This window comes from Netta rufina, assembly GCF_964035555.1.
Source record: "Netta rufina genome assembly, chromosome: 9".
Taxonomy (NCBI): Eukaryota; Metazoa; Chordata; class Aves; order Anseriformes; family Anatidae; genus Netta; species Netta rufina.
In genome coordinates, this window is record NC_140132.1 from 20,600,596 (window position 1) to 20,628,416 (window position 27,821).

At 36.6% G+C, this 27,821-nt stretch overlaps 1 protein-coding gene across 1 annotated transcript in view; it reads right to left on the reverse strand.

Moving 5' to 3' along the window:
• Nucleotides 1–27,821, reverse strand: part of NAALADL2 (N-acetylated alpha-linked acidic dipeptidase like 2) — a gene marked incomplete at both ends in the record, with an annotated part of 316,258 nt that overhangs the window by 150,462 nt on the left and 137,975 nt on the right. Inside the window, one exon of the mRNA XM_084291754.1 lies at nucleotides 12,584–12,703. Coding sequence (XP_084147880.1) covers nucleotides 12,584–12,703 — 120 coding nt within the window. The remainder of the gene's footprint in view (nucleotides 1–12,583; nucleotides 12,704–27,821) is intronic.

The window sequence follows — 27,821 nt, forward strand, 5'->3', positions numbered from 1 at the left end:
TAGTGGGTGATGGTGGTTGGGGGGTGGTTGGACAAGATATCTTGGAGGGCTGTTCCAACCTTAATGATTCTGTGACATCCATGATTCAAAAGCAGCAGCAATACACATCTGAGTTCAGGGATCAGGTGATAACACAAAGTCTGAGAAATCCTCTCAAGCCATTTGCTCAATTACACTCAGATCTAAATTTACAAATCTGGATCTACTAGATGGAGATCTCTTCCAACCTAGAAAATTCTGTGAGGTCTTTCCAAAGTCTCTCCCTCAGCCCCACTTTTGAGACATGCAAAAAGAAGATATGAACTTTTGAAGGTTGCATTCATTACTGTGTAGGAGGTGGATCTGAACTGTACTGTTTCTATGTTAATAAGTGCATACCTTAAACAATATACAGATCCCTCTTTAAGAAGAGAATAACTGCTGCTTTATTTGTCTCCAGAAGTTGTAGATGAAGTACATATTAAAGAATATAAAGAACATTTTTTAACTTAAAAAATATTTTGCCAATGACATTTCTTCTATTTACATTCTTTAATATTGCCAAAATTATGGTATATTGCTTATTTATTCAGTCATTAATTTCCATAGCCATATGCTTTCTATGTCTATATGCAGCTTGTGTTCAACTTAATATATGGCTTTGAATTTTACTATCTGAATATAACTCTTTTACTTATTAGATTTATTTATTATAAATTATCACAGTTGTAATACTGCATTATGACTTCATGTCATCCTTTCTCCTCTAAATTCTATAAAGCAATAAACATCATGTATTACTCATCTGCATAAAAATCCCAGATGGTTTTAGCTAGGAAATTGAAGTACATGGATTCCCAGATACATAAGCTTTGTCCAGAAAAAAAAAAAAAAAAAAGATTTGATTTCCAAAATGAAAGTGTATCATTTGAAATCAAATTGACCAAAATGTTAAGAAGGCACCATTCCAAGGGCTTAAGTCAACACCAGGAGATCTACAAGGAAGTGTTGTTTCTTCTTCAAGCATAAAGCACACATCTGCCTTTGAATATGATTTTTTCCCCTCTTGAAGTGTAGTAAAAGAATATGATAATAGCTAATAGCAACGTTAAAGGTATCCTTTTTCCTAGTAGTTATAAACTTTTTCAGAGGCAAAGCCATTCATCATATAACACAACTTGGCCATGAGACATCAACTAACATAATTTCAGAAAAATAAAGCTTAAAAAATCCACTTACGTGCGCGTTATTTATTTAGGGATCACAGACTTCTGAAGCACTGAGTTTTATTACACTGTTTCTTAGTCTTGAGACCAGGAGGAAAAGTTCATATTCTTCTAAGATTCTTAAAGGGAAAAGACTTGTGCTTACCATATACCTGGTACCCTCTGACTTCTATCATTTACATGTCTGATATACTCTGTGAGTAGGCTGTTACATCTCTTTTGGGTTTGTAATAAGTGGTAAAACATTGCCAGAACTGTAAGTACCTGCTTTCCTGGGTGTGCAATTCTGTATCAAGAAATCATTTATCAGTATGTAGTGGAACTCATCACCACAAGATGTTGTGGAAGTTTAGAAGTGGAATACACCAGTCCATGAAATACTCATAATGATAATTAAACAAGATGGGCCAGATTAACACTCTCCACTTCAGGAAGTCATACCACCACAGGCTGACATTTTTGGTAAAGGCATACCAAAGGAAAAGATGACTGGGTACTTGAACCATGCATATGGTTCATATCGGAGAAGAATACCAGGCTGACAGGGAACATTTTTTTTCCCTGTTCTCATCATAAATGATGGAGAATTTTTTCAATTTAATAAAAACTTCATGACAGAAGACTAAGCAGATGATCATTTTTTATGAAGTGATTGTCTGTGCATTTCACTGCACAGTCTCAGGTAGCAATATTTCACCAGTAACAGCACTATGCTATGGTCATGACCTCATTATCATCAGAGAGCTTTACCTGAATAAAAACAGAAGACATGGTTTCTTTTCCTAAAGGTGAATTGTTCCTGTAAAACATACTAAACAACACACTTAACTATGTTCCTCATGTCACATAAAGGGAATATTCATGTCCTTAAGGTTAAGGCTATGTTTCTATATTATTCTGAAGCAAAAGCAGAATGCTAGAAGCCTCACAGTATAAAGCTTATTCCTCTACTGAGAAATAAACTTTGTCATATTAATAGGATCTCAGCCTCTCATAATTAGCAAATTTGTGATGAATTGCATCACACTGAGAAGGAATGAAATAAAAATTAAATACTTTGTAGTGAAAATTTCTTGTTATCAGATGTTGTATCACCCACCCTTCCAACACTTTGGCTAAGGCAAAAGGCTAAGGCTCCCCCTACAGCCAAGTGAAGTACTGTGCAAAAAATACTTGATTTCTCGGATCTTTTAAAACAAGATTAAATTGGATTGCTGTTCCATGTAGTTCTCACATGAAAAAGGAGGCTAGTTTACAATTCTCCTAATGCAGAATGAATGTCTTCCCTTTATCTCACTTTTTAAGCTTCATGTTTTAAGTCTCTTATTCTGGAGCCACCTTACATTGCTGGGCACAACCTGCATCTGATACCTGTAAACAGCAGATCCTGCATACCACACGTGTCCATGACACCTTGCATTGCTAGGAGTGCATGGTTATTGAGAGAGAGAAACATCTACAGTAGGCAGATGTATGCTAATTTATAATCTGTCAGAAAGGTTTCTTAAACTTGGAATCCAAGAATCACCTGAACCAGCAGATTTGGACTTGCCTTTTTCTGTTACACACCATAATATGATAAACAGGGATGTGACATGGTCGGGCGGTTAAGTGGATTAAGTGCTATCTTTTTTTACTCTGAGATCACAGTAGGAGGCCAGACTGAAATGAGTTGTCAGGTCAGTTCCCCAGTGGACAGTTTATATCATAAAACCATCACATATAACTGAATACAGCTATAAAAGGCAACATAATCACTTCCTACTCTCAGGAAAACCAAGATTGACTTAGAAATGAAAAATACGCTTCCTGCTAGTGAAAGGGTGGTCTCGCTAGGTCACCCCAAGGTCACTTCTGAGGCTGCGTGGTAGGAGCTCTCATGATGGCTGCATAGCAATTTGCAGGGGAAAACCATAAATAACAAGTTGGACCATCAGTGCAGGCACTCCTCCAACCTTCGCAGAATGCAAATATTCTGTCCTACTCTTAAGTTATTACCTGTATCTAGACATAACCCTGACAAACCTTGGCCAATGCACATACCAGGGTTATTTACAATTACAAGGCTATCACCAGCAACAACATTTTATATATTTTTTTTAACCCGATCAAGAACCTGATTTTTAGAGCAATTTGAAGTGTAAAAGCAATGTGAAATTTTCAACTATCAATGAAAAGTTACTTGTTATTGTATGGAATCTTAAGCTAGTTTGGGGAAGCAGCCCCCACCAATTTTAACTTAACATTACAGAGACTGTGCTGATGCAACTTCTATATTCATCTCCCAATGAACATCAGGAAGCCCAGGAATCCTTTTGCATGCAACATTCATAGTTGGCTGTTTGTATCAAAAAACACTGGATTTTTATTTTATTTTTTTTCATACAATATCACCATGAATTATCACAATTTCAATTTCAAATACGGAGAATTGACTGTGTTTAGCAGGTTGCTTAGAATTGTTTCAATACTGGAAAAAATAAATAAATAAAATAAAAATCTACCACCAACAACAAAAAACAACAGCACAAAAGAAACAAAACAAAACATAAAAGCCAAACCCACTTAGAAACATCAAAACATAGCAGGAGGACATGTAAGCTTGAGCAAATTGCCATTTATTTAGACCTGGATCTAGAGGAACAGAGAAGATAAATTTAACTTTGTTGGGCATGTTATTGTCTGGGAATTAACCACTCAGACCCAAAGATGAAATTAAAGTGCAATTTAATATAAATTGCCTTTAATCCAATATGAATTAAAATTTCATATTGAAATGCACCATCAAGGGAAAGAAAGAACAAATGAAAAGATAGAATGCCAAAAGTACCCTTCCACCTCTTGAAAGAAGAAAAAAAAAAAGACCTCCTAAAACCCTGCAGACAAGCAGTTATGTATTTTACCCAGATATGTTCCACAAAATTCAGCTACAGATGATCTGAAAGGAGTGCATTAAATAACCCTAGGGAAAATAATCAAAAAATTCTATAGGCTATAGAATATAAAGTATAAAAACCTAATCCCACTGACACCAATGAAAAGGTTGGCTATCAGCATTCAGCAAGACCGCGTTTTTACTCAAAGTTCGGATCACAATGCAAACTACGGGTGTATTTGAAAGGGCAGAATTCAGATTTTCATACATAAATCACGAGTGCTGATTTTGTGAACCAGTTCTCACAGATGAATTTCTAAAGCCATGCAGAACCTAAGTGCCATTCCGGCCAAATTCTGGACCTGGCTACATTTCCTAAACTGTAGGACCAGCTTCAAAGCTATTTCTATTCACAGAACCCTCAGGCTTACTGAAACAATTTTTGCTTAACTATGTTAACTTAGATGAATTTTAAAGTACAGACAAAAAAAAAAAAAGGCAAAAAAAAAGGCAAAAAAGCAACAAGGCATGAGTAGTTGAGTAGCAGTAATCTGCAATCTGCAATGTCCTGATTTATCAAACAAAATGTTGACACCAGAAACAGAACTATTTAATTCCGTACTCTGTTAAATAACAGTTTTATATAGTTTCTTCAACAGTAATGATTTTGATACCTTTCAAATCAATTCTCAGATATGTAAATGAAGAAATTGGTTATGAAGAAATAATTACTTTGAAACAAGAAAAAAAAAAAAAAGGCTAAAAAAGCCTGAAAAGGCCGTCCATTAAACAGCATAACCTCTTTTTAATAAAACCATAAACCCGTAATTACTACAGAACATGTTGTACAATGCAAATGTACAATGAGGGGTGTACTTATAAAGAAAAAGAAAACTTGTCTGAAGAAAGACAACCTTGTCCTCTGGTCACCATAAATTTAGGAAATAACCAGCATGTACACTGCTGGGCTGTAATTATCCCTTGCAGAGTTGTTTGGGTGGGTGGTTGGGATGACGAAGGGCATGGTTTGCACTGCTCCACCTCCGTCAGTATCTGGTGCTTTCAGAGAACCTCCAGGCAGTTAGGCCAGGCAGAATGAGGCTCTGTATATTCACTCCTCATCTCTACTCAGAGCTTTTATACACTCCCACTTTCTTTTGCGCTTTTTCATCTGTTGTTGAAATCAAACAGTATGGCCTGGAAACACCTGAGATGAAAATAGACACAGATAATTTGTCTGTCAGTGGCTCTTTTGTGAAGCCCAAGTTCAACAAATGTGAAGGGCCAGCTCAATTAGCGGCTTGGGCAGAAAAAAACATCAATGACCTAGAATTCCTTATATATGAGCAGCAGAAAAAGTGCTAAGGCCACTGCAGAAGTCTGGCTAGTGCATACTGCATCTGCAGAAAACCAGATGCGAAAGGTTTAGACTTTATAATGGAAAGAGAAGGTGTGTACATCTTTCCTATTGCCCTGCATACAAGCGGCTGATCAGCTGTGTGGATCTAAGGCTGTGAGGTACAAATTGAGGCAATGGATTTCTTTGCTCGGCTTTGCTTCAGAACAATTGCCTCACAGCAAAGCCATTTCACTTGACTTTGCACCATTTATCAGGACACAGCACTCAGTAAATTGGATGATTGCATTTACTACTCACTTTTTAAGGGCTTGATAAAATAGAAAATTATGCTTTGGATTCACACCTCTAAAATCCGACAAGAGCTTCAGAAGACCCCAGAATCAAATTCTTTTAATGAGAGTCAGCCGTCCTCCATTTCTTAATGGAGGCAGCTACTTACACTCTCACTCAATTTAAGCGTATTGTATTAATCGGATGAGACCTGCTATAAAATGGTCATCCCACTCCCTCAGGAAGCAGTGATTCATAATAGGAGGTGGACTAATTTTTCAACAGATGAATTGGCTGTTTAATTCTGCAATTAAACAGCCAATTGAATATGTGAATATTTAGAATCATTTGCAGAAGAGAAAAACTCATGGTCAGCATTACTGAAAATAACAGAACTACAGAGCCATTAAAATAGCTAAGAATTTAGTGTTTGATTCAGCCCTGGGAGCTCAGGAACTTCTGTATCACTCCAGAAGTAAAAGAGAGAATGGGAACTAGATCTGGGAATACACGTATGCATGCAAAACAGCAACGACAACTCAAAACCTTCTGGAAAAATTCTGTGGCATCAGAATTGCAGAATAATCAATATCTACCTTTTCTTATTAACTTGTGTGCCTCCTTGTTTACTCTGCTAATAGAACACTTTTCCTTCCACTCAAACATACCCAGGGTTTTGTAATGAAAATGAAATGAGTAGTAACCCGAAGTCCTTTTACTGATGCAACCAAAATGTTAATTGCTAGAGAATATCGACAAGCTGTGCTACAGTTGTGCTTCCTCCCGGACATTGATTGCTCTTCTCCTACCCCACCCCTCACATATTCATCTTTCTGCTTACAAGAGTCAATTACTTTCCCCCAATTTGGCTGCCTAAAGAAGGAATTCTTTCTCTACTTTTATTTGCTGCAGTGACTAAAGAGATAAGAGCAAAGTTTTGTCAAATATTTCATATTTGTATTTTTTAAGCTGCTCTAGAATAAGTTTGCAAATAATATTTTAAAATTATTGACTTCAGGTTGAAACATTAAGTGATAAATCTGTGTGGAGATACTTTTTTTTTTTAACCTCAGGTATGTGTAACTCAATGGGCTGAGGGTGAATTCTTCAGTCACCCAAACCCAGAACAGATTAATGGCATCAAGGTAGGGCGCCTCCACGTTTTTCTAATTAGCTGTTACAGCTTGTCCCTTCTGTTCAAAAACAAGGAAGTATTGTTATCAGTCAAAGCAGGAGGAATATAACTGAAGTATATCTATCAATCATTTAAATTTGATACACTTTCAGATGAAGGAAGAGCCATGCTCTTTCTTCAGAACAAACAAAACTTCTCAGTAATCATGGAACAAAATAGCTTGTGTGTTATCATTCCATGAGTCATGACATCAGGAAGAGGTAAATAGCTGACCAAAAGCATCATCAGGAGCAGGATTGATGGCAGTGTGAAAACTCAATTACATAAACTGCTTTTTCATACAGACTGCTTTCCAGTAAATTTTGCAAAGACCTTGGAACAGAAGGTTTTTTGGTATAGGAAGTGAAGAAAAAAATGAAAGGTAGCTTTCTTTAGACTACAGCGTTTCCAATGGATGAAAGAAGCTGAGAACGGGAAGGTTAGGAACAGAAGTGATCTAAACCTGATAATATTTGGGGGGGAGGAGGGATAAAGAACACCAATAAAAGCAAGAGACTTGAAGGAGGGTATCTCCTATAAACTCAGGGCATACAAAGGCTAGTGGAAACCCCTGCTGGGCACATTTCAAGCACAAAGGGCAAAATTAACAGGCTTCACATGCACTGTTGCATGGTACAGTCCTGGAAAACATTACTGAGGAAAATTATCAGATCTCTATACTTGAAATCCTTAAAATAGATAAAGAATTATCCGGAATGAGATACAAGCTCATCTCCCCTAAGGAATGGACTATATAAATGCTTCAAATCCAAATCGCCAGGTCCAGTTTTATACTCTTCTATAACTTTTATTCATACTACCTACACCTCTGGCCCCAATTTCCAAGAAGGGCTTCACGAAGGGATATAATATCATTATATATCCCACAGCACTCACATGGGAAATAGGTATATAAAGTCTTTATATGCCTTGGAAAAAAAATTCATCCTACAAAATAAAAAAACAGCATCCTTTATAATGAAACATATACCAGGTGTTTAGGATCCCTGAAAAACTACGTAGTTTATAAATATATACACATGCATGTATATTCATTCATATGGATACACATATACACATATGTATATAATGGGGGGAGGAAGGAAGGGAGGGAGGGAGTCTCAGTTAAATGGCAATTTCAAATGTCATCTTTACAGTTATATCTGCTAGCCATAAAACGTGCCAGATAGAAAAATACAAACTTCAGAAGAAAAAAGAAATAAAACAATGTAGACAGTAGAAATGTGCAGTGATTTTTTCCAAAGTAAATTGATTTAAAATGCAATTTTTAAATAGAAACCTTTTTGCAAATGGCTTTTACTCTAAGATTATTTTCCATTTCCTAAATGCAAGCATCCATGCTTCTAAACTTTATGACAGATAAAAATCAATTGTATGAATATTTATGAAGACTGTAAATTATTAAAATAAATACAGATATTTACACATTAGAACAACGTCTTCATTTAATGGATGTGAAAAAAATGTTAATATGTGAACACTGTAAAGATTAAGTGGTTTGGCCTTCAGGGCTTTTGTTACTCCATTAAAAGTTAATTTAGGATAGAAATTATGTCTTTTCCTCGAATCCCAAAACCAAAAGATTAAATCACGATCAAGACTCACCACATTCTTCAAAAAATGAATCCAGTCATGATATTTCCAGAGGGTGAATATTGAAATTACTGTGCAGTTCTTCCTGAAAAAAGACACCCTCCTCTGGCTTCTTTTATGTGTTCACAGTCATGACATATACTCAGACAAGCTTTAGGGCAGAGCAGCTGTGTGCTAGTGAGGTGGTTTAATCAGTCTTTTTGTCACCACACATTTTATGCTATTGGAAGAGGATGTTTCTGTCTACAAACACAGCAGGCAGCTCAAGCTGCTCTTTCCAAGGAAGGTATTTTACATCACAAAAGTGATTTGCTTAACCACTGGTAATAACTTTCATTATCTTCCCCCACATTTATGGATTCTTCTTATTCAAGGACATAGCGAGTGTGCCCTGACCTACTACTGGATGTAACTAGTTCCTGAAGTTCACCAGTGATCCCAATACCCTGACTTCCACCAGAACATAATTTCTGTGACTGTGGCACATTTTCCTTATAGCCAGAATGCCAGAAGGCCGTCACTTTGAATTGGAAGGTGTGAGAAAACAAGTATTCCACCTTTTCTCTGGAAAAGCTGGTTCCAGAAGATGAGCTTCATTTCCATTTTAAATTTGTCTAGTTTCAGCTTTCTCCTTAAGAAAGCTTTTCTTGTTCCAAATCCATTCCCCTCTTTACTCAGCAATAATCTGGCTCTTAAAAGTGTCTCGGTCTGTAGCCACAAAATCACTTTAGGAGTAGCCATGGTAGTTTAAAAATTGTCCATCAGTTACTCAGTGCTGTGCCTGGTAGCAAAAGACTACTAGCATCACAGCCATACCAAGGTAGCACATCATGCAAGTACTGCTTGTATGTCCCCCTCTTCAGTCAGCTGCCTTTTCTTGTGTTGCTACAGGAAAGCATCCAGACAAATGCTGGGAGTCATAAATTCCTAAACCTTTTGGTTACCTTTGAAAATGAGTCTGCCTTTTCCGTACTATAACTTCCTCCAGCCCTTGAGGAAGGGTTATCACATCCATCATTCTTTTCTCCCAGTTTTAGCATTCATTTTAAAATAAACATGATAAATACTGCCAGTATTTATCCCAAAATATTCGAATTTCTATCACTTGGGCATATTTCTATGAAATATCCCCTTGATAGCTGTTTTTTATTTTATTTATTTTACCACCACATGCCTTTTTTTTTTTCACATACATGATAAAAGCACTGAAGTGTTCTTCAGTTTTCATGGTGAACTTTCTGTCAGCAGCAGTTTACCATTTCTTTCAGCTTTTTTCCAATGGACACAGTAGGGAGAGAAAGAATAGGTGAGACTTAAAAAATAAATAAATAAAATGAAAACACAAAAGGTGAGAATAGGAAGAACACAGAAAAACAGTCTAGAAGGCAGTAAAAGAGAGAGAAACAAAAGGCATGCCCATGCAAAGGAAAATGCAAAACTGAAAATCAAAGACAAGATAAGAAATTGTGTTTCAAAGATAAAAACCTCTTTAGGCACCTCGGTGCAGCATCTATAAAAATAAGACCCAAATCCCAAGTAAGATATTTGTATAAAGTAATAATAATGAAAAATTAAAAAGCATTAAAATGTGAAAGATGCAAGTTAAATACAGAAATTGGAAAGAAAACCGGTTAAAAAAATTAAAATAATAATAATATATATATATAGTGACAGCTCAGCTATGAAGTAGTGTTCTGTTTTAATGTGATGTAAAACCAAGCACGTGGACTACAGAGATAAGGAAAATATAGGCAGAGGGAAGCATCTGCTAAAATAGACTCGGTAAATACAGAAACAAAATTTAGGGGGAAAAGAGACAAAAAGTAGATTCAGCGGTGAGATATGGGCCCACTTAGACTAGGAGAACTTGCTGTTTAATGCAATCTTTCTCTTTTATTTCAAATATTCCTTATGAAAGAAGACTATTTCTATCCTCTCACATATTTTCCTCATACTTTTAAAAGATTATGGCCATTTCACAACCAGAGAGACACAATCTATATCCTAAAAAAAAAAAAAAGACAGTTTACAACCTCAAAAAGAAGAAATAACAAATAAAGGGCAAACTTGCCACCTGCGTGAGCAGAACACAAAACATGGGTTTGAGGGATTGCTGTTTTGTTTGTTTGTTTGTTTTCTCCTCAAGACTCCAGTAAGCATTATTAAACTGACATCAAATACGTTTGGGTGCCCTGCCATCTTAGTTCAGATCAGGAACTTTTTCTGATCATCACCACTCCCCACACGTTGGTTCATATTGCTTAACACTCTCTGAACATGCAAAATGGATGCTTTTGGAAAAGTAGATGAGCACTAATGGTGCTCATCTACTTCAGCTACCAATTAGCATTTACTCCTTTGGACCAGACTGCAGCGGATCCAGAGTAAAAGCTCCTGAGATGTGCCCAGTCCTCAGCACCAACAGTCTTGCCCTCCTTCAGCTGCACTACTTGGTAATTCAGTCCTGCAAGTACTTACTTGACAAGTACATACAGGAACAGAATTAAATTGGCAAGAAGTCCATTTCAAAGACACTGTAGACAATGCTATTACAGCAAACTTTGCATCTCTATCAAATTCCTACATTATGAGCCCCAACTGCTATTTCATTATTTTTGTCAGTCAGCATTGAAATGCAGTGCAAGATCTATGGGTGGAAATAACGCACAACAGCCAAGTTCCAACAATGATAACTGACCTTTCACGAGCATAATTAGATTGCATCTAAATAATTTAGACAAAGAGCTAAAGCTGCTCAGTTGAAAATGGCATTTTTTATTGAGACAAATATTATTCCTATAGAAAAAATATTAAGTGCTTATTTTCTGAACCTGTGTTGTGGTCCCCGATTGGGCTTTCTATGGCCGACAAAGCAGATCCTAATTCTGTTAATTATAAGATCTGGAGTTATTGTTGTTTTATAATTGCTTCTGTGGATTGGGAATGAATTGTTTAATTATTTATTGGGCTAGTGTATTTTCTGAAAGGCAAAACAGCATTCTGTTTATAAAATATTAGCAATAGAAGGCCGTTGACATTCAGAGTTTAAATGTTTTATATGTTCAGTCTATTATATCTAATGTGCCAGTGGACTATTGAGCTCAACCTCTGTGCTGTCTGCCAGGGCTGGACTTACAGAAGAATGAGCAGACACATACACATGCAGCCCTCCCCACATAATTGCAACCAAAGAACGTGAAAGAAAAGAAGAAAACGGTGCTCATTCTGACCTGCTGGTAGCCCATCCACAGGCCAGTAAATCCCTGTGATTTTACAGGAGTGCCTGGTCATTCATGGCAGGGAGGATAAATGTCTATCCATGCATCTCAGGGTACACAGCAGAAACGCCACAGAAATTAGTGCTGTTCTCCAGCTCATGCTTTCTTCCCTCTGAGGTGGTAAGGATGGCAGAAAGAGCTAGGAAGGCAATAGCACCTGCTCCACAAAGCACAACTATAATCTGGTTCTGATGTAATTTCTTTAACAAATCCATAACCAACAGTATTACTCCTCCTGTAGTGTTTTCTATTGCTTACAACTTCACAATCTCAGTGCTTGCAGCAGCGTATATGTATCTGTCATGAGACCAAAAGCACTAGGGTTTAGACATAGCCCACAGGGACTGGAAAGACCCCACAAGCCGAAGGTCAGGAAAGCACACACTGTGCTCTGCTTCTTCTCCCAGCACGCTTAACCTACAGCCAGCAGGCCAAGCACCACTTACAATAATGTAGAAACAAGATTTCCACAGTGTTACATGTACAGTTTTAACAAAGATCCAACTACTCCTAATCACAGCTGCCTTTTTTTTTTTCCCCCCCATAGGATTTCTTTATTTGCCAAATGGTTTATAGGACACGTGGGAAAATACAGCATCGTACTGGGGCACTGTACAATATACAGCAAAATAAATAACTGTAACGTGTAAGAGACGCTGTGGATCCAAGTGGCTAGCATTAACAAAGAATCTGAATACCAGTAAATCCTGACTTGTTGGGGTAGAATGAAAAAGGCTAGTTTTGGTAGTTTGAAACTCAAAAAAGAAATAAATAATTCAGTTAAAATACAGCAAGTGTAAGACTAACCTTATAAAGTAAAGGTGATTGTCCTAGCTTCAAAAGTGCAATTTTTTTGGTCACATTTGTAATGGCTTGAATCCGGATCAAGTCTTCTATGGTCCCATACTGTATATCAACGAGTTCTGCCTGTAAAGAGAAGATAAAATTCAGATTATGCCTACAACCATGCATCAGTGAGGGTGCTCCTTCCACAGAACTGAAGTTGTGAGTATCTTAATCCCATTTCCTAGTTATGGCAATAGTTGTTATAGCAAAGAGCTTGAGAAATAAATCTGACAGATACATTGCTGACTTTTGGTTTTCAATCACAATTCCTCAGTTGTGAAAGAAAATACCTTCCTTCCACCCCCACCCCCCCATAAATGGTGCTGATTATGATTAAAATTTCCCCTCATTAGCTACAGGAATGCATTTAAAACCACGTAAGAGATAATAACTAACCTCTACTTATTTTCTTAAAAGGAGATGGAGTCTTGTAAAGCATTTCAGGAGAGAGTGAATGTTTATACAGACCATGTGACAACATTTAAAGATACACACTCTACCAATATAAAGTTTTAATTAGGGGATCTCGTATGATCCTTAAACAACCTTGCTTAATTGATGACATATTTTCTTATCAGTTATCCATGCATTAGATAACCACATTTACAACCGATTACACCACTCCGATGCTTAAACTTTTCTATTAATACTTATTTTTTTTATATTAACGTAGAACCACTTCCAACCAACTACAAAATCTTTAAAGCATGAAGATGTTCAGCACTTCAGTTTGGACAGTGCAAGAGCATGTAGGCTAAGTTATTATTCAGTGTCAAGCATTGGCTGTAAAGGAAAAAAAAACTCCAAGAGGAGTTTTCAAGGATTTAATATGTATACATAAACAGATTTACAAGTAAACATAAATAGATTTATAAATATGTAAGTATACATATAGATTAATAAATATACACACAAAATTTAAGAATCACCAAGGGCATTTTTCTCATACATTTATAGCACTAAATTCTGGCAAAAACCACGTATGAGGATAATCATTTTTTTTTAGAATGTTGTGAAGTTTTCAGTACATCATAAACGAAATTCTGGTTCCTCTAAATTCCTTACACAGTGTTCATATGAAATACAAACACAAGAAAACACAAGAATCTTACATGAGTGTTTAAAACTTAAAATGAGATGAGTAGTGCAAGATGGAAAAGCTTCTCTTTCAGTTCAGTTTCAGTAACTATGGACTCACTGCCAAAGGCAACAGTTCTGGCTTTGGACATTTCACACAAGCTGTTTAAATTCTAGCAACAGTTATTCTGGCTATGTAGGATGTGCGAAATTTTACTAGATTCCTAAAGATGGGTATTTTAGGAAAGTATTTATCCTTATACAATTCTATCTGAAAATTATGTGTTTGTGCTTTAACATTTAAGATGAATTCATATATATATATATATATATATATATATATATATATATATATATATATATATATATATATTTTTTTTTTTTTTTTTTTTTCCAAAGTCTGTGTACTTAAATGCATTCTCTAAAATTTTCAAGTTAGGAAGTTCCTAAGTCTGTAACATGTCATCACTACTGTGTAAACCAGATATTCAGAAAGCTCAGCCAAAGTAATAAAACGCTTCTGCAACAGGCAAACATCCGATTTAACACCAAATACTGAAACATAGGCACATAAAATCTGGCACTTCATAAAGGGTTTTATTATTATTTTATAAATATATGGGGTTTTAATGTCTGAAGAACATGAAAACTATTTCATATAAAATTCAAATGATGACTATAGGCTGAAATGCAATATAAATTTTCCTGTGTGATTACTGTATCTGAAATGAATGAAAAAAATCAAGAGAATTAGTTATTATACTATTGGAAACTATTTTATATTTTACCTAATTTAATACTCCTATCCGAAAAGATTTCACAGAAGTAACCTGGTTATACACAGTTCATCAAATGAGGAAAGGGAATTAATTGGCATACTTCCTTGAAGTTCACAAAATTTTTGCCTTATTTTGTAGATCTCAGCTTTATTTTAATTTGTACCTACAGCTGTGTCAATACATACACTGGAGCATAATAATTATTAGTCTCAAAAGTCTTACAGCTTGAGAGGTTATGCATAGGATGATTTCTGGGGAGACCTCTTATCTAATTCCTTTGGACCCAGTGCCTTTCCCACTTACCCTCAAGCAAACTGAAAATCAGAGCTTTAATCAGTCATATGAGAACCTACACTGGCTTTTCCTGAGGCAAAATCAATACACAAAGATATGACATAATGAAGTATCAAACCATTTGCTTCTACAGTATGCCTGTGTGAAAATGAGATGCTTGCCCACATTTATGTGCCTCTTCTCTTTGCATCATTTTTGCTAGCTACTCCTCCAGGGTGCTATCCACCACTCTGTAAACAGGAAAACTACGTTTGCACAATTATTAATACATTTAGCAACTGCCCTTGGATATTCTTTGTTAATTTATGGATACAAACTGCTTCTTCAAGAGCTGTTCACCGGTCCTTCCCAGCCAACATATGCACTTGACAAGAGCAGACTAAATAAAAGGCCCTAAAAAAACAGAGCTCATTTTTTAATTCAGTGAGAACTCAAATTTTACTTCTTGTTACCCCAAACACTGCAGGCCATGTTCTTTGCTCCAAATGTTAAAAATCCCAACATCAAAGCTATCAAATACTTTTGTATATTGAGATTACATGCAAGAAGTCATTAAAAAATGAAAAAGCAGCTGAGTCTATAAAACAAAGAGTTTACACATCTTCCATATGATGTATGTGTCCAAGTTCAGTCTGGTAACATTACTGATAGTTGCTGGAGGTTTGCATGGTTAATCTGATCTAGACTTCAGTTAAAATTGCAAAGAACCAAAATAAAACATTATCTCGAGTAAAACTACATATGGCTCCTCCCCTCCTGAACTAACTCAGTGTAAGAGTTTAGAACAAAATCATAACATTTTGGCTGGACAGTCTAGAAACTATTACATTTGTTAAATTAATGAACGTTAAATTTATAACAACACTTTTAAAAAAAGATTCATATCCCTTCTTTTCTTCTACACTTGAACACCTAAAGTAAAATTTGTGATAAAAAGCAAAATATTTCTTGTAGTACTTAGTAACAACATCTTATTGCATCCAGTACAGGATCACTAGCTCAAGGGTAGTCAGTTTTGGTTTTACTATATGCAATGGGGCTCAATTAATTGGATCCTTTATTTCTAGCATAAAATAAAAGATTTTAAAGTATACTTTTAAAATAATGTTAGATAATCCTATATTAATCCAAAGAGTGCTGCCTTCTCAATAATCCACCAAGAAATGGCTATTTATGGTGTGTGAAGTTCTGTTTTAGTCACAACATTCTTAACTCCAAAAACAACAAATATTTTTTTTCTTACTCTATTTTAGAGATGTTTACAACGTGACATAATTCTCATCTTACGCATTCCAGATTTAAGAAAGCCAAATACCCCACCTGCAGTAACCCAAATTTGATTAAGTGCTTTCCTTTGGTAGGAGATAAAAGGATTTGTATCAAGTGCTGAAAAAAGAGCACTTGTGTACTTGATTTAGATATGGAAGGGTAAATCCTCTTACCCTAAAACTAGGAAATGACTAAACAATGAGCTGTTTTATCCATTTGAATTGGGTACTTACTCTTCAAATTGTTTCGTGCTATGTTGTTAGAAAGATATAACTATTTAGGAACAAATTGCGATGTGCAATATGGTGTTCAGTAGTATTCCCCCATGCATGAAATGAAGTAGGGGTAGGTAATAAAACAAACATTTTTAGGAAAAGTAATCATTTTATGTTAGACTTATTATTAGTTTCTAAGCCCCAAGATGATGCTCAATGAGTTGTAAACATTCTATCTTAGAAATTATGATAAAAATCCCATAAAACCTGAGAAATCAAGGACTTAAAAAAAATGTCCCAATCAAGGCAGTCAAGGGTCTTTTCGCAGTCTCTTCTGCTTCTTCCCAGAATTAAAGAGAATAAAACACCATACTTCATCCAGGCGTGGGTGAAAAAGAGAAAGATGACTTGGAAAGGAAAAGTATGAATAGCTGTATGAAGTAGGTGGCAGCTGGAGTCTTGAAGGTGGTGTATGCAATTTTAAAGTGTCACCTTCTTTGCAAATACTATGGCAATTAGAAATACATCAAGGAATGACAGAAATAGAAGAAACTCTACCGTATTTTAGAAAACTAAATGCTATGAATGCAGTTTATTGAGAACTACTATTCCTCAGAATCAAGAGGATTTGTCCAAAGAGCAGATAGGTTATTCTAGAAGCATTAACACCTCAGTTCAACACCACTGTTTACACTTACTACAGCCCCTTCTTTCATTCAGATCAATGCCCTTCATTTGTCCTTCAGCATTCGGCTACCGTTTTCTGGTTGTTGACATAACAGAAACATCCAATGTGTGATGCATCACAGGTAAATAACCTTCAAGTATTCATCCTGCCTGAAGTAAAAACTCCCAAATATATTTGCAAATTGTATCTGAGAAGACAGTAGTCTGTGATCAGGACACAAGCCTAACTTTAATTAAACACTTCACTATAATTTATTTGCACAGCGCTGAAATTAAGGCTGAAGGCAGCATTCAGCAGAGCATAAAAGTAAACTCAAGCTGGCTGTAGATCAAAGCTGGACAACCACAAATGCAAAGAAAATTCTGCAAACATAAAACCAGCTCTTCTCTAAAATTAGAGAAAAGGAAGAAGGAAAACGAGAGATAACGGAGTTGTGCCCAAGTATGCTAAATCATTTGTTAGTGTACACTCTGCTATGCTTTCTGACAGGAGCTGCTGCTCCCATTTCTGCCAAAAGTGCCTGGCCAATAATCAGGGGAGCACAGCTGTCTGCCTGAGATTCCTACCACCCAAGGTAGGAACTACAAAAACGTTAATACTCAGAGTTCTCTTTCAAACTCTGTTCCTCCCTTGGCTCTAGGCACACACACACAAGAATAAACAGGTGGTGAGAGTAGGGGCAGAGAGAGAATAACAAGACCTTCTGTGTTACGGGTTTTGTGGCAGACATGATTACCACATCTAGCTCAACTAAAGAGCTGAAGGTTGAACTAAGAAAGTAATGTGCAGTTCAAACACTTCTACAGCAATGGTACTTGGTACGAGTAGGATCTGTCAGTCTGTTCCTTCCTGCTTAGGATTCACAGGAGCCAAGAGTAACTGCTGTAAATTTTGTTCCTGTTACTAGGTTCAGTATTACCAAAACGAGACAAGAACTAGTGCGGCATGACCACTAATTCAACATTTAGTAAAATACATACAAGTCAGAGACAAGCTAGGAACAAATCAGGAAATAATTTGATGCAGATGACAGTGATTTTTTGGAGAGTTCTTAGTTCTCTTTTTCACATGAAAGAATAATTTCCTACTGAGCTGCTTTTACTATGTAACAAAAAATCCTTTCTTGAAAACTTGGTTTGTATGCAGACGAGGCACCATATCCATTGTTTACAGGAGTTTCCAAATGACACTATCTTCAAAATCCCCGGTGAGCTTTCCACTGTCTGTTTACTTTATAAGCAATTTGGCTTAGAGCCTCAAAACCCAAGCATGCTGTTTTTCAGTAGCAAGTATTACTTACTATGCTTTGTGTGTCCCATGACACCTGGACATTCCCAAGTCATCAGGGAATCCCTGTAAATAAATTCTGGGGTACTTACACAGAAATGTCTTTGAGAAATCCTGCAAAAAACACAAACTATGTCAAGTAAACAAACTATGTAAATCCTCCTGCCCTCTTGGCCAGATTCAGACGCCGCTTATCCAGACTTTATTTTCTAGAAGCTCAAGGATTGGCAATCCCGTGCTACTTTTTGTCTTACTAGGAAACTGGAAAGAGAAAAATAATATTGCAAAATAATAACCTAATGCATTTCCAAGCAGCTATCCTATCCTATCCTATCCGAGGCAAACCAAAAATGGATGAATTGTGCAATTTGAATTTGAAGATGCTCTCTGAGCCCAAAAAAGCAATTATGCCATATCTGGATTAACTGAAGCTGATTTTGCCTTGCTTATGATATTTAGACTTGCACCTTACACGTGATGTTTAGGCAGATTTCAATCACAGAATTTCAATATTGCTTCACGCAGTGGGAGGTACGTTTGGGGACATCAATAAATGCCTACTTGTTCATTAAATAACTAGTTCTTTTTACCTAGAAGTATTTATCCTCCTTCAGATAGATTCTCTACTTTTTTTCTACATCGTTATTTGCACCTTACTCTAGAAATTTTCTTTTCTTACTTCAATATTCCTACTCACGCAGTGAAATTCTGGAGTAATTCAATATGATTCACAGTGTCAGCTTACAGTCAAAAAGGATTCTTTGTGTCTAGTTTTTATTACATAAAATTGCATGCTGTGTTGCAATGACATCTAAAACTGTAATTTGTTCAAGTGCTGCAATACCAAAAACGGGAGAGAACAATTCTGTCCCTTAACCTCAGAGTTTTGCAGAGCAAATTTAGTCACAGACATACTTTACGTGCTTCTTCTCCCCTTGCTATGCCCATCTGCCTGTTCTCCCATGGATGGGGACACATCTCTGTTCCAGGCAGGGCTCAGGTTAGGCTTCTCCTACAGGTTGCTTTTGCTCTTCCAGTAGCGTTTTTAGAAAGACACTGGAGTTTAACTTCTTTGCTTGCTTGCTTTTTGCAGTTTATAGCACTTTTTTTTTTTTTTTTTCTTTCCCTGCTATCTCCCAGGGAGACTGAATTAAGATCGAAGCCTTTTTATAGCCTACAGAAAAGAACCTCTTCTGTGTTTTATGGTTACAGAGCCCCAGATAAATCTGAGCTGACATAGTCTGTTCCCTGTTGATAATGCTTATCCAGTAGACTCCTCCCTCTATATCTATTTTGAACTTTATTTTTCCTTCTTTTAATTCATTTCTACTTTTTCTCCCCTCTGCCCCCAATCACATTCTTCCAGTTTCCCTTAAGCAGAAGACAAAACTAATATGAGGGCAACTTCGTAATTCATGATATTCAGCAAGATATCCTGTGAGGCAAACCTATTTTTTTTCATCTTTTTTAATTACATTAAAATGCTACTCTAGTTCTTCGGGTATCCTGAAATATATATATATGTGTATTATTTTTTTTCAGGCATATTAAATTGGTATTTATTTTAAAGTCTCTAAGAATATTAATTTGTTTATAAAACATTGAAGGACACGTCATCATTTATGGCTTAAAATCCTATCCGAAATTTCATTATTTTAAGCTGTCATTAAGTGATGCTGATTACTTGTCATCTCACAAAACTCGACAGTGACAAAATTTTAAATTCTAATGTTTCTTTCCTGTACAGGAAATATTAGCAATAGTTGCTAAAGCATAAAGCCACAATGATCATACTTTCCTAAGCAGAAACAGTAATCAGTATTTACCAACCTGCTTAGTTTAGCTTATTCAGGGATAATTATTCATGTAAATACACATTTACAAATTATTCCGACTGAGGAAAAACTAACAAAAACATACAGAATTGATCACCTGTAAGGCTACATCTTAAAAAAAAAACAAATCATTAGATACCTCTGTACATAGTGAGTTAGAATGGTGTGATTCAAACCTGGTTTTAAAATTTTCAATGAAACTCCTTTGTATCAGAATCCATTCCCATGATGTCAGAACCCCAAAATTCTCAAGGCCACACTGCAGCAAAGCAAAGGTTTTATTGGCTTGTCTCAAATATGAATATCCAGAAGTTAGAGACTGTCCTCCTTCAATGGGATTTTTATAGTATAGGGAATAGAAAAGCAGGCATTCCCTCCTGCAGGTCAAGAACGTTCATCAAGAACGGTGTCATAAGAATGCAAACACTATCAAAGACAAAATGTGCATGCCAACTGACGTGAAATATTACATGAAGTGCTTCTGCATCTTTTCAAGAGCAATTCAAATATTTAATTTTTATAACTATATTTAATATTTTAATTTCTTAGAGTATGTTGTTTCAACTTTGTTAAATTGTTTCATCTTTAGAGTTAGTTTGGCTGTGCACATACAAATATATCTAGAAAATAGCCTTACAATTTTCAGGCTTCCAATTTTTGCCATTTTGAAACGGCACAATTTTTAAATGGAAGAGAAGATTGTTTCCCAATCAACTTGCATTCCTGTACATGCATAGTGCACTCAGCTACATACACTGGCTTTATTTCTCTGCACACTTGCTCTACACAAACATAAAACATATTGTTCTTAGTGCATGTACACAGGAAGATGAGTGGACGTCTACCTCAAAAATGCAGATGAGCAAATATAGGCCCAAGAGGAGGTCATCCACTGCATCTAGAGAACACTTGAACTTTCTGAAATGTCAGTGAGAACTCAATTTTCCAGAGTATAATAAATGCTCTTTTACAGAGTACTTGTAGCCTTCACTTGGCCAAACATCACACACTTGAACATAATCATAGAGATGCCTAATCATGTAGTGCTGTAAACACATCAGAGAGTTAAAGCAGCATTTTATCTAATTTGCAGAAGTGAACATGCAGTCGTGAAAAGGAAAATGACATCTTTCATATCTGATGTGAGTTCTGATGCCTTGAATCTTTACACAAATTTATTTGTCTCTAAATTACCTTTTTAGAAAAAGGACTGGGGAAAAATGCACTCTAGAATTATAAACACATTTAGATGGAAGAAAGGGACTCCAGTGAGGACCGGGAATATAAGTAACTGATAATGAATTCAAGTGGCCCACAATTGATCAAGACAAATAAAAAAAAAAAAATTAAAAAAAAAAAAAAAAAAAAAAAAAAAGCAGTATATAAGAATAGCATAGTTCTGTGATTAAATCAGTAGACATTTCTATTTTTCAAGTAGGTAGCATTTTGGAAATCAAACTTTCCTTACAAGAGACAGGTAAGCACGTGGTTCAGGTATCAGATGCTATAAAATTGTACCACAAAGAAAAACAAGTTCTTCATTCTTCCAGGTTTTCAGACATTATTATTTTTTTAAATGAACTCGATACTTTGGAATTGTGAGTGGATCGTTAATTGTGATACTATATCCTGCACTTTTTAGTAATCTGAAGATTTTTATATGGCAGCTCCATCTATCTTTTGTTTCAAAAATAGCTACCCTTCATTTTTAAAAAGTTTTATTTTTATGAAAAACAGCAGTAATTAAATGGGAGTTCAGGATAGGGCCCTGCCAGGCATCCTCACTGTAGAGCAATTAGTAGCTTGCTTTTGCAAAGGTTAGGGTGATGATTTTTCTGAATTGAGCCAAATTTCACACAGACATCTGAGCATTCATCTCTGTTATGTGTCAGCAGAAACACCATGAAGAATTTCTGAAGTTGGTTCCTATGCTCTCAGCAGGGACAGAAAATCCTATAGAAAGAGAGGAGATGCTGTGCAAAAGATGGGAATTGCTTTATTTTAGAAAAGGGACCTGTGAATTGTTCAGCTTGTACAGGGGGGTCCCATTAAACTGTATCTCAAAAGGAAAGATGGAAAAATGTTTAAATTACCAAAAACATATAGGAAAGTCTGCAGAGAAACTGGAATCTGGGCAATTTGATGAGAGGATGGAGTAGCTTGGCCTCTGGCATCATACAACTGATTTCAATGGTACCACAAAAGCTTCACCATCGCTGCAGCCCTGTTGGAGGTCTGGAGCTGAACAGAGCTTCCCTGATCTTCCACAGCCTGGGATCCAGGTCAGCCTCTTTTACAGCAAGAGAGAGGTGATAGTATTATTGTAGTAATAGTACTTTACAGTATAGTTTTCAACAAAAGCAGTTAAGGACATTATTACTGAACTACCAGATGCTACAGAAATCTGCACTCAACTTTCTCTTCCCCTGGTATGATTTATCCTGCACAGGATATTGAACAGCCAACAACCACCAAAACAAAACATCCTAGAAACTGAGAGGTCAGCATGCACTTTCAAATCCTGATTCAACTACAGTTTTTCTCGCTATTCCAACAAGAGACACATTTATGGAATTTCAATGAACACAATTCAACAGACAAGACAAAAAATGCACAATCATCATCCTCAAAAAGTATTGCTGTTTGTACCATCTACTAAAAAGGTTCCCCTCAGCATTGCTTCATTTCTCTTTACGTTTTTGGTACCTATTTTACAAACAATATACATTGTGAAGAAATTATCTTTGTTGTCTGTGAAGAAAATTGAAAAATTACGAAAGCTCATTCCAGGCAGAGCAGCTCTACGTGCCTTAAGGCAACAGCAGTAAGATAACCAGGAATACTTCTGAACAGAAACAGGCAGTCTTGCCCATCAGATCCTGAGCCTAACACTGTCCACGCTGATAAAATTTCTCAATTTCACAATTGTAAGATTTTCTTCTAGTCTTACGATGCAAGAATTTTGTAGGTGAAAGGACAACATGTATGAAGACGTGACAAAAAAAAAATTTGAAATAAAAAATTTTGATCAAAAGAATGATACAAAAATTCATTTGCCAGTAATATTATTTCTAGCTTTTCATACTACTTCACCTTCTAAAATACACGCCGAGATCGTGCCTGGCAAGCAGTGACCCGCAGTAGAGGAACATCTCTCCCTGATGACAACGCAGCAGGAGCTTTCTTGCATACTTAAGAAGCTTTGCTCTGTGACAGTGGAAGCTGCTGCCAGACCTCTTCTATCCTCATTCACCTCTGTCTGCCCCTTGAAGATATCAGTGCGAAGCAGTGAATCTTAGAGGAGACAAGACTAACTCTATATGGTAACATAATTCAGTGGAAGGAAGATAAATTCCTTGAAGCATCTTCTTTCTCACACACACCTACTCTTGGGCCAGTCACAAGCTGGTGATTGATCGTTCACCTTCTCTTTGAACTGCAGAGCACAAGAACATAAGAAATAATTATGAGGACAGTACAGATATTCCTCATGATTAATTCACATTAAGGCTGTCTTAATGAATGAGATAAACACAGTAACTAATATATATTACGTGAGATGTCAGACATTAGATGTATTTGAATTTAGTGGAAGAGACTGGACATCAGACAAAAAACTAGAAATTCCTCATTTTAGAAAAAGGGAAGACCAATTTACTTTCATCTTTGTTTAGCTCACAACTGTTATTTTTAAAATAATTTTAAGGGGATACTTAAAAATATAAGGATCCTGGGATAGCAGCTTGAAGTGCTGGGTGCAGTCAAGTGCTGTGACTCCAACCAGCTCAAAAATGAAATTCTGAATGAAAGCTTTTTCTTGGGACATTTTAGCCCAGCCAGAGAAACAGGCTCTGGCATTTTGACGGCTCACATACATACATAATACACTTCTACAATCGCACCTGGATACCAGACATAGACTTGCCTATGGTTAGTAACTAGGTCATTGTTCAGTTCTTCTGTGTTTTTTGAACCAGTTGTATCACAGCTGAAACTATTCTGCAGACTTTTTTCATCCAGCTCTGAAAGGTTTTCAAAACGCATTTGCTTCAAAGGGTTTTCCTTAAGAGAGATTTTGTAAGCTTTTTGGTCTTTCTTATTATTAAGGCTCTGTGTCCAGGATTATACCATTCCTGAAAGCAGTCTCTCAAACAGTCCATTCTTTGCTCTTTTACACCACAACTCTTCAACAAAGATTTTTCACAAAACTAGCTAAAATCTGTCCTTACCAATTTTTTCGTATTATATGAAGCTTTATCCTCAACTAGCTTAAATTACATTTTAACCATGTCAGGCATGTTTATTTATTTATTATTTTTATTTCCACTGTTTTCAAGTGGTCATCTTAGAAGGCTGTATTTGGACTTCATATCACAACATCCTAAGACGGAGAAAGAAAAACTGGAGACTTCTGTTGGATTTTCAATGCTATTTCATTTCAAAACACTTCAAGAAGATCTTCACGGTTAAAAAAAAAAAAAAAAAAACATGCTGCAGAAAAGCGTTCAGTGAGCTGAAACCACATTACAAGAAATGCATTTTTAAGACTGACAAAATGTTGTCCAATTTCAACCGTACAAGTTACACCGGTAGATACAGGTAACTCTTAAGATAAAACATTTTGTGAAGACTTTAACTGTTATATCATGCTGCACTGAAGACTAAAATCACAGAATCACAGAATTTCTAGGTTGGAAGAGACCTCAAGATCATCGAGTCCAACCTCTGACCTCTGACTAACAGTCCCCACTAAACCATATCCCTAAGCTCTACATCTAAACATCTTTTAAAGACTTCCAGGGATGGTGACTCCACCACTTCCCTGGGCAGCCTGTTCCAATGTCTAGCAACCCTTTCAGTAAAGAAGTTCTTCCTAACATCCAACCTAAAACTCCCCTGGCTCAACTTAAGCCCATTCCCCCTCGTCCTGTCACCAGGCACGTGGGAGAACAGACAAACCCCCACCTCGCTACAGTCTCCTTTGAGGTACCTGTAGAGAGCAATATGGTCACCCCTGAGTCTCCTTTTCTCCAGGCTGAACAAGCCCAGCTCCCTCAGCCGTTCCTCGTAGGACTTGTTCTCCAGGCCCCTCACCAGCTTTGTCAACAGACAAAATTCAACTCTGGTTAAAAACGATACAATTCTCATGAATTTCAATAGGAGTTATACATACACTGAAACCCAAATAAAGCACCAAATCCATTTCCCATGTTTTCACTGTTTGTGCCCCTTAGTTTTTACCACGATATGGGAATATAACATAATGTTTATGGTTGATATTTGTCCCTCTCAAATTTAGTATGTATTGAAAAGTGCCTTTAGCTGAGTATGTGCAATGGCATGGAAGTGCTCAGTGATCTGTTATATCTGTAGATGTCAAGATGCCTCACACCTTTAGCTTTATCTTGCATTTTAAAATACTCATTTATTATTGGTATTATTATTGAAATGCCATTACTAATATTTTATTACTAAAACATCAGTAGAGCATTCACTTAATTATAAAACAGCAGAAGGTTTTGCAGCAGTAGCCATTTGCATCTTTCAAACCCTACCCCTCAACGATAACAAAAGTCTTGCAGCAGTATTAACTGAGCTCTTGTGCGTGATAAACCACTATTATTTTAGGGAACTGTAAAACTTTATTTATGAATGGTTATATGATATATGCCAGAAGACTGACAGGATGTTTTGCAGGAAATCTCTTCAATGATCATTTCTGTAGTTCTTGACTGCAATTTTAAATTATATAACCTTCACATTGCGTTTCACAGCTTTCTATATGTAATTAAAATGGAGTGGCAGCTATGCTGTAGTTAATGCTGACTGTTGTTTTCTGTTTAAAGGTCAAGTCTATTCTAAAATCCATATTCTTAGTGAGATTGTCTTGAAAATTTGCTGTATCTACTTAGTATGCAGAGCAGTGGTCTAAATTATGATTATTTGTGGAAGAGGTTTCTAAGAAACTCTTCTATAAATAAAGGATAAATAAAGCTCCTCTAAACCATCTAAATGTTACAAAAATCACAGGATCCTTCTCATTTGTGTGCATGTGTTATTCAACCTATAGCCCTAGCCATCTGCAAATTGACTGCAGTTGCTAGGGATTCATTTTAGCTAGTGCATGTCTCTTTGGAGAAGAAATTTTAGAAAATGTTAATAAAGATAATAATGAACTAAATTGGCATGCCTAAAAGAATTAAGTATACACTTGTATCAAGATTCCCCCTAGCTTGATATTTTTCACCAATGTGCCATCACAAATGACTGGAAGACTTAGGGTGAGATGCTGTGATTATTTAATCTGAATTATATGCACTCTCTGCCTTTGGAATTCAAGAAGTGCAAGTAAGCATGCTGCAGAAGGCTCATTTGGAAATTTTGCCTGGGGATAAAATAACCTGGGAATATTTTTAAAATATTCTAAAACCAAACTGCTGAAACCAATCTTAATTCAGAAATACTGTTAAGGAAATTACTACTGATTAGCTAGAGGGAAGATTAAAAAATAATAAGGGTGCACTAATAACATTTGCAGCACAAAGAAACCAAATCAAATGAAAGCAAGCTGTTGGGTCAAGGAGTTCCTGATGCTTTGTCCCTCCAGAGGAACTCATAACTTTTTGTTACAGAGCTAGAAATATAGACAATTTAAGTACTGCAAGGCAACAGAGGAGTGCTGCAGTACTGCAAAGACTTAGCAGAGAGAGAAGGGGACTGTAGGGCACACAGTCAATAAGATTAGAGGAACTGGTGTCCAAGGAGACGAAGACTCCCATCTTCCTGCACAGAGTGGAGAACCTGTGAAAGAAAGGGACGGATGGGGAAATAGAAATTTCAGCACAGCCATGGGAAAATGGGTTATCTGATGGAGTGAGCAAACCCCCTCTCCTTATGCAAAATCTGGTGGGAATCTGCACACTGCTACCCTTATTCCTGCCTTGCCAGGATTGAAAAATGGTGAGATCACCACTAAATGAGCTTAACATATGGGTTTGCACTTCTCGTATCATTCCAGGTTGCATTAATCTCTGTGGTGGGTTCTCATTTAGCTGAGAAAACGTCACTGAAACAAATGAACCAGAGCAGGCTGATATGTTATCAACAGATGTAGAGCATCTCTTCTGCATACTGCAGACACAGGGGCAAACAGTCGGCATTCTCACTTCTCTGCCCCTCCAAAACAAAGATATTGCTGGCTGAGCTGGGAACAAAAATGCCTAAAAGCAGCAGACATTTGGAACAGGGACATGGGTAGTCAGTCAGAGCACATGAATGATGGAAGGGAAGCAAGGTGAAGCACTGGAGTCCAAGCAGGCAGGGAACAGGGATGGAGGAGAGGCTGAATCATAAAGGAGAGGTGCTGGGTGTCGGGAGAGCTGCTTTGGAGATGGGTATGATTCACTTCCATCCACAAAGTCTTCAGATTCCTGTCCACATTTATATTCCCGTTTCAAGGATTCTTAACGCAGCACGTGCCAATACTTGTGCCGGTCTTGCATCTGCCCCTGCTTCTTGAACCAGCACGGTCCTTTCAGGGTGTGAGGTCCAAGGAACGGAAAGCAATGTTTTCCCAGACTTGCTGAGAGTGTCCATGATAAAAATGAAAAAATAAATAAAAACAGGAACAACAAAGACCTAACAGGGAGCTGGTGCAGCCCACAGGGAGATGTTTTTCCTGAAGAATTAGAGGAATACAGCAGAGCATAAGGTAATGCTACACAACAAAGGATACTAAATATCTGTTTAAGATAT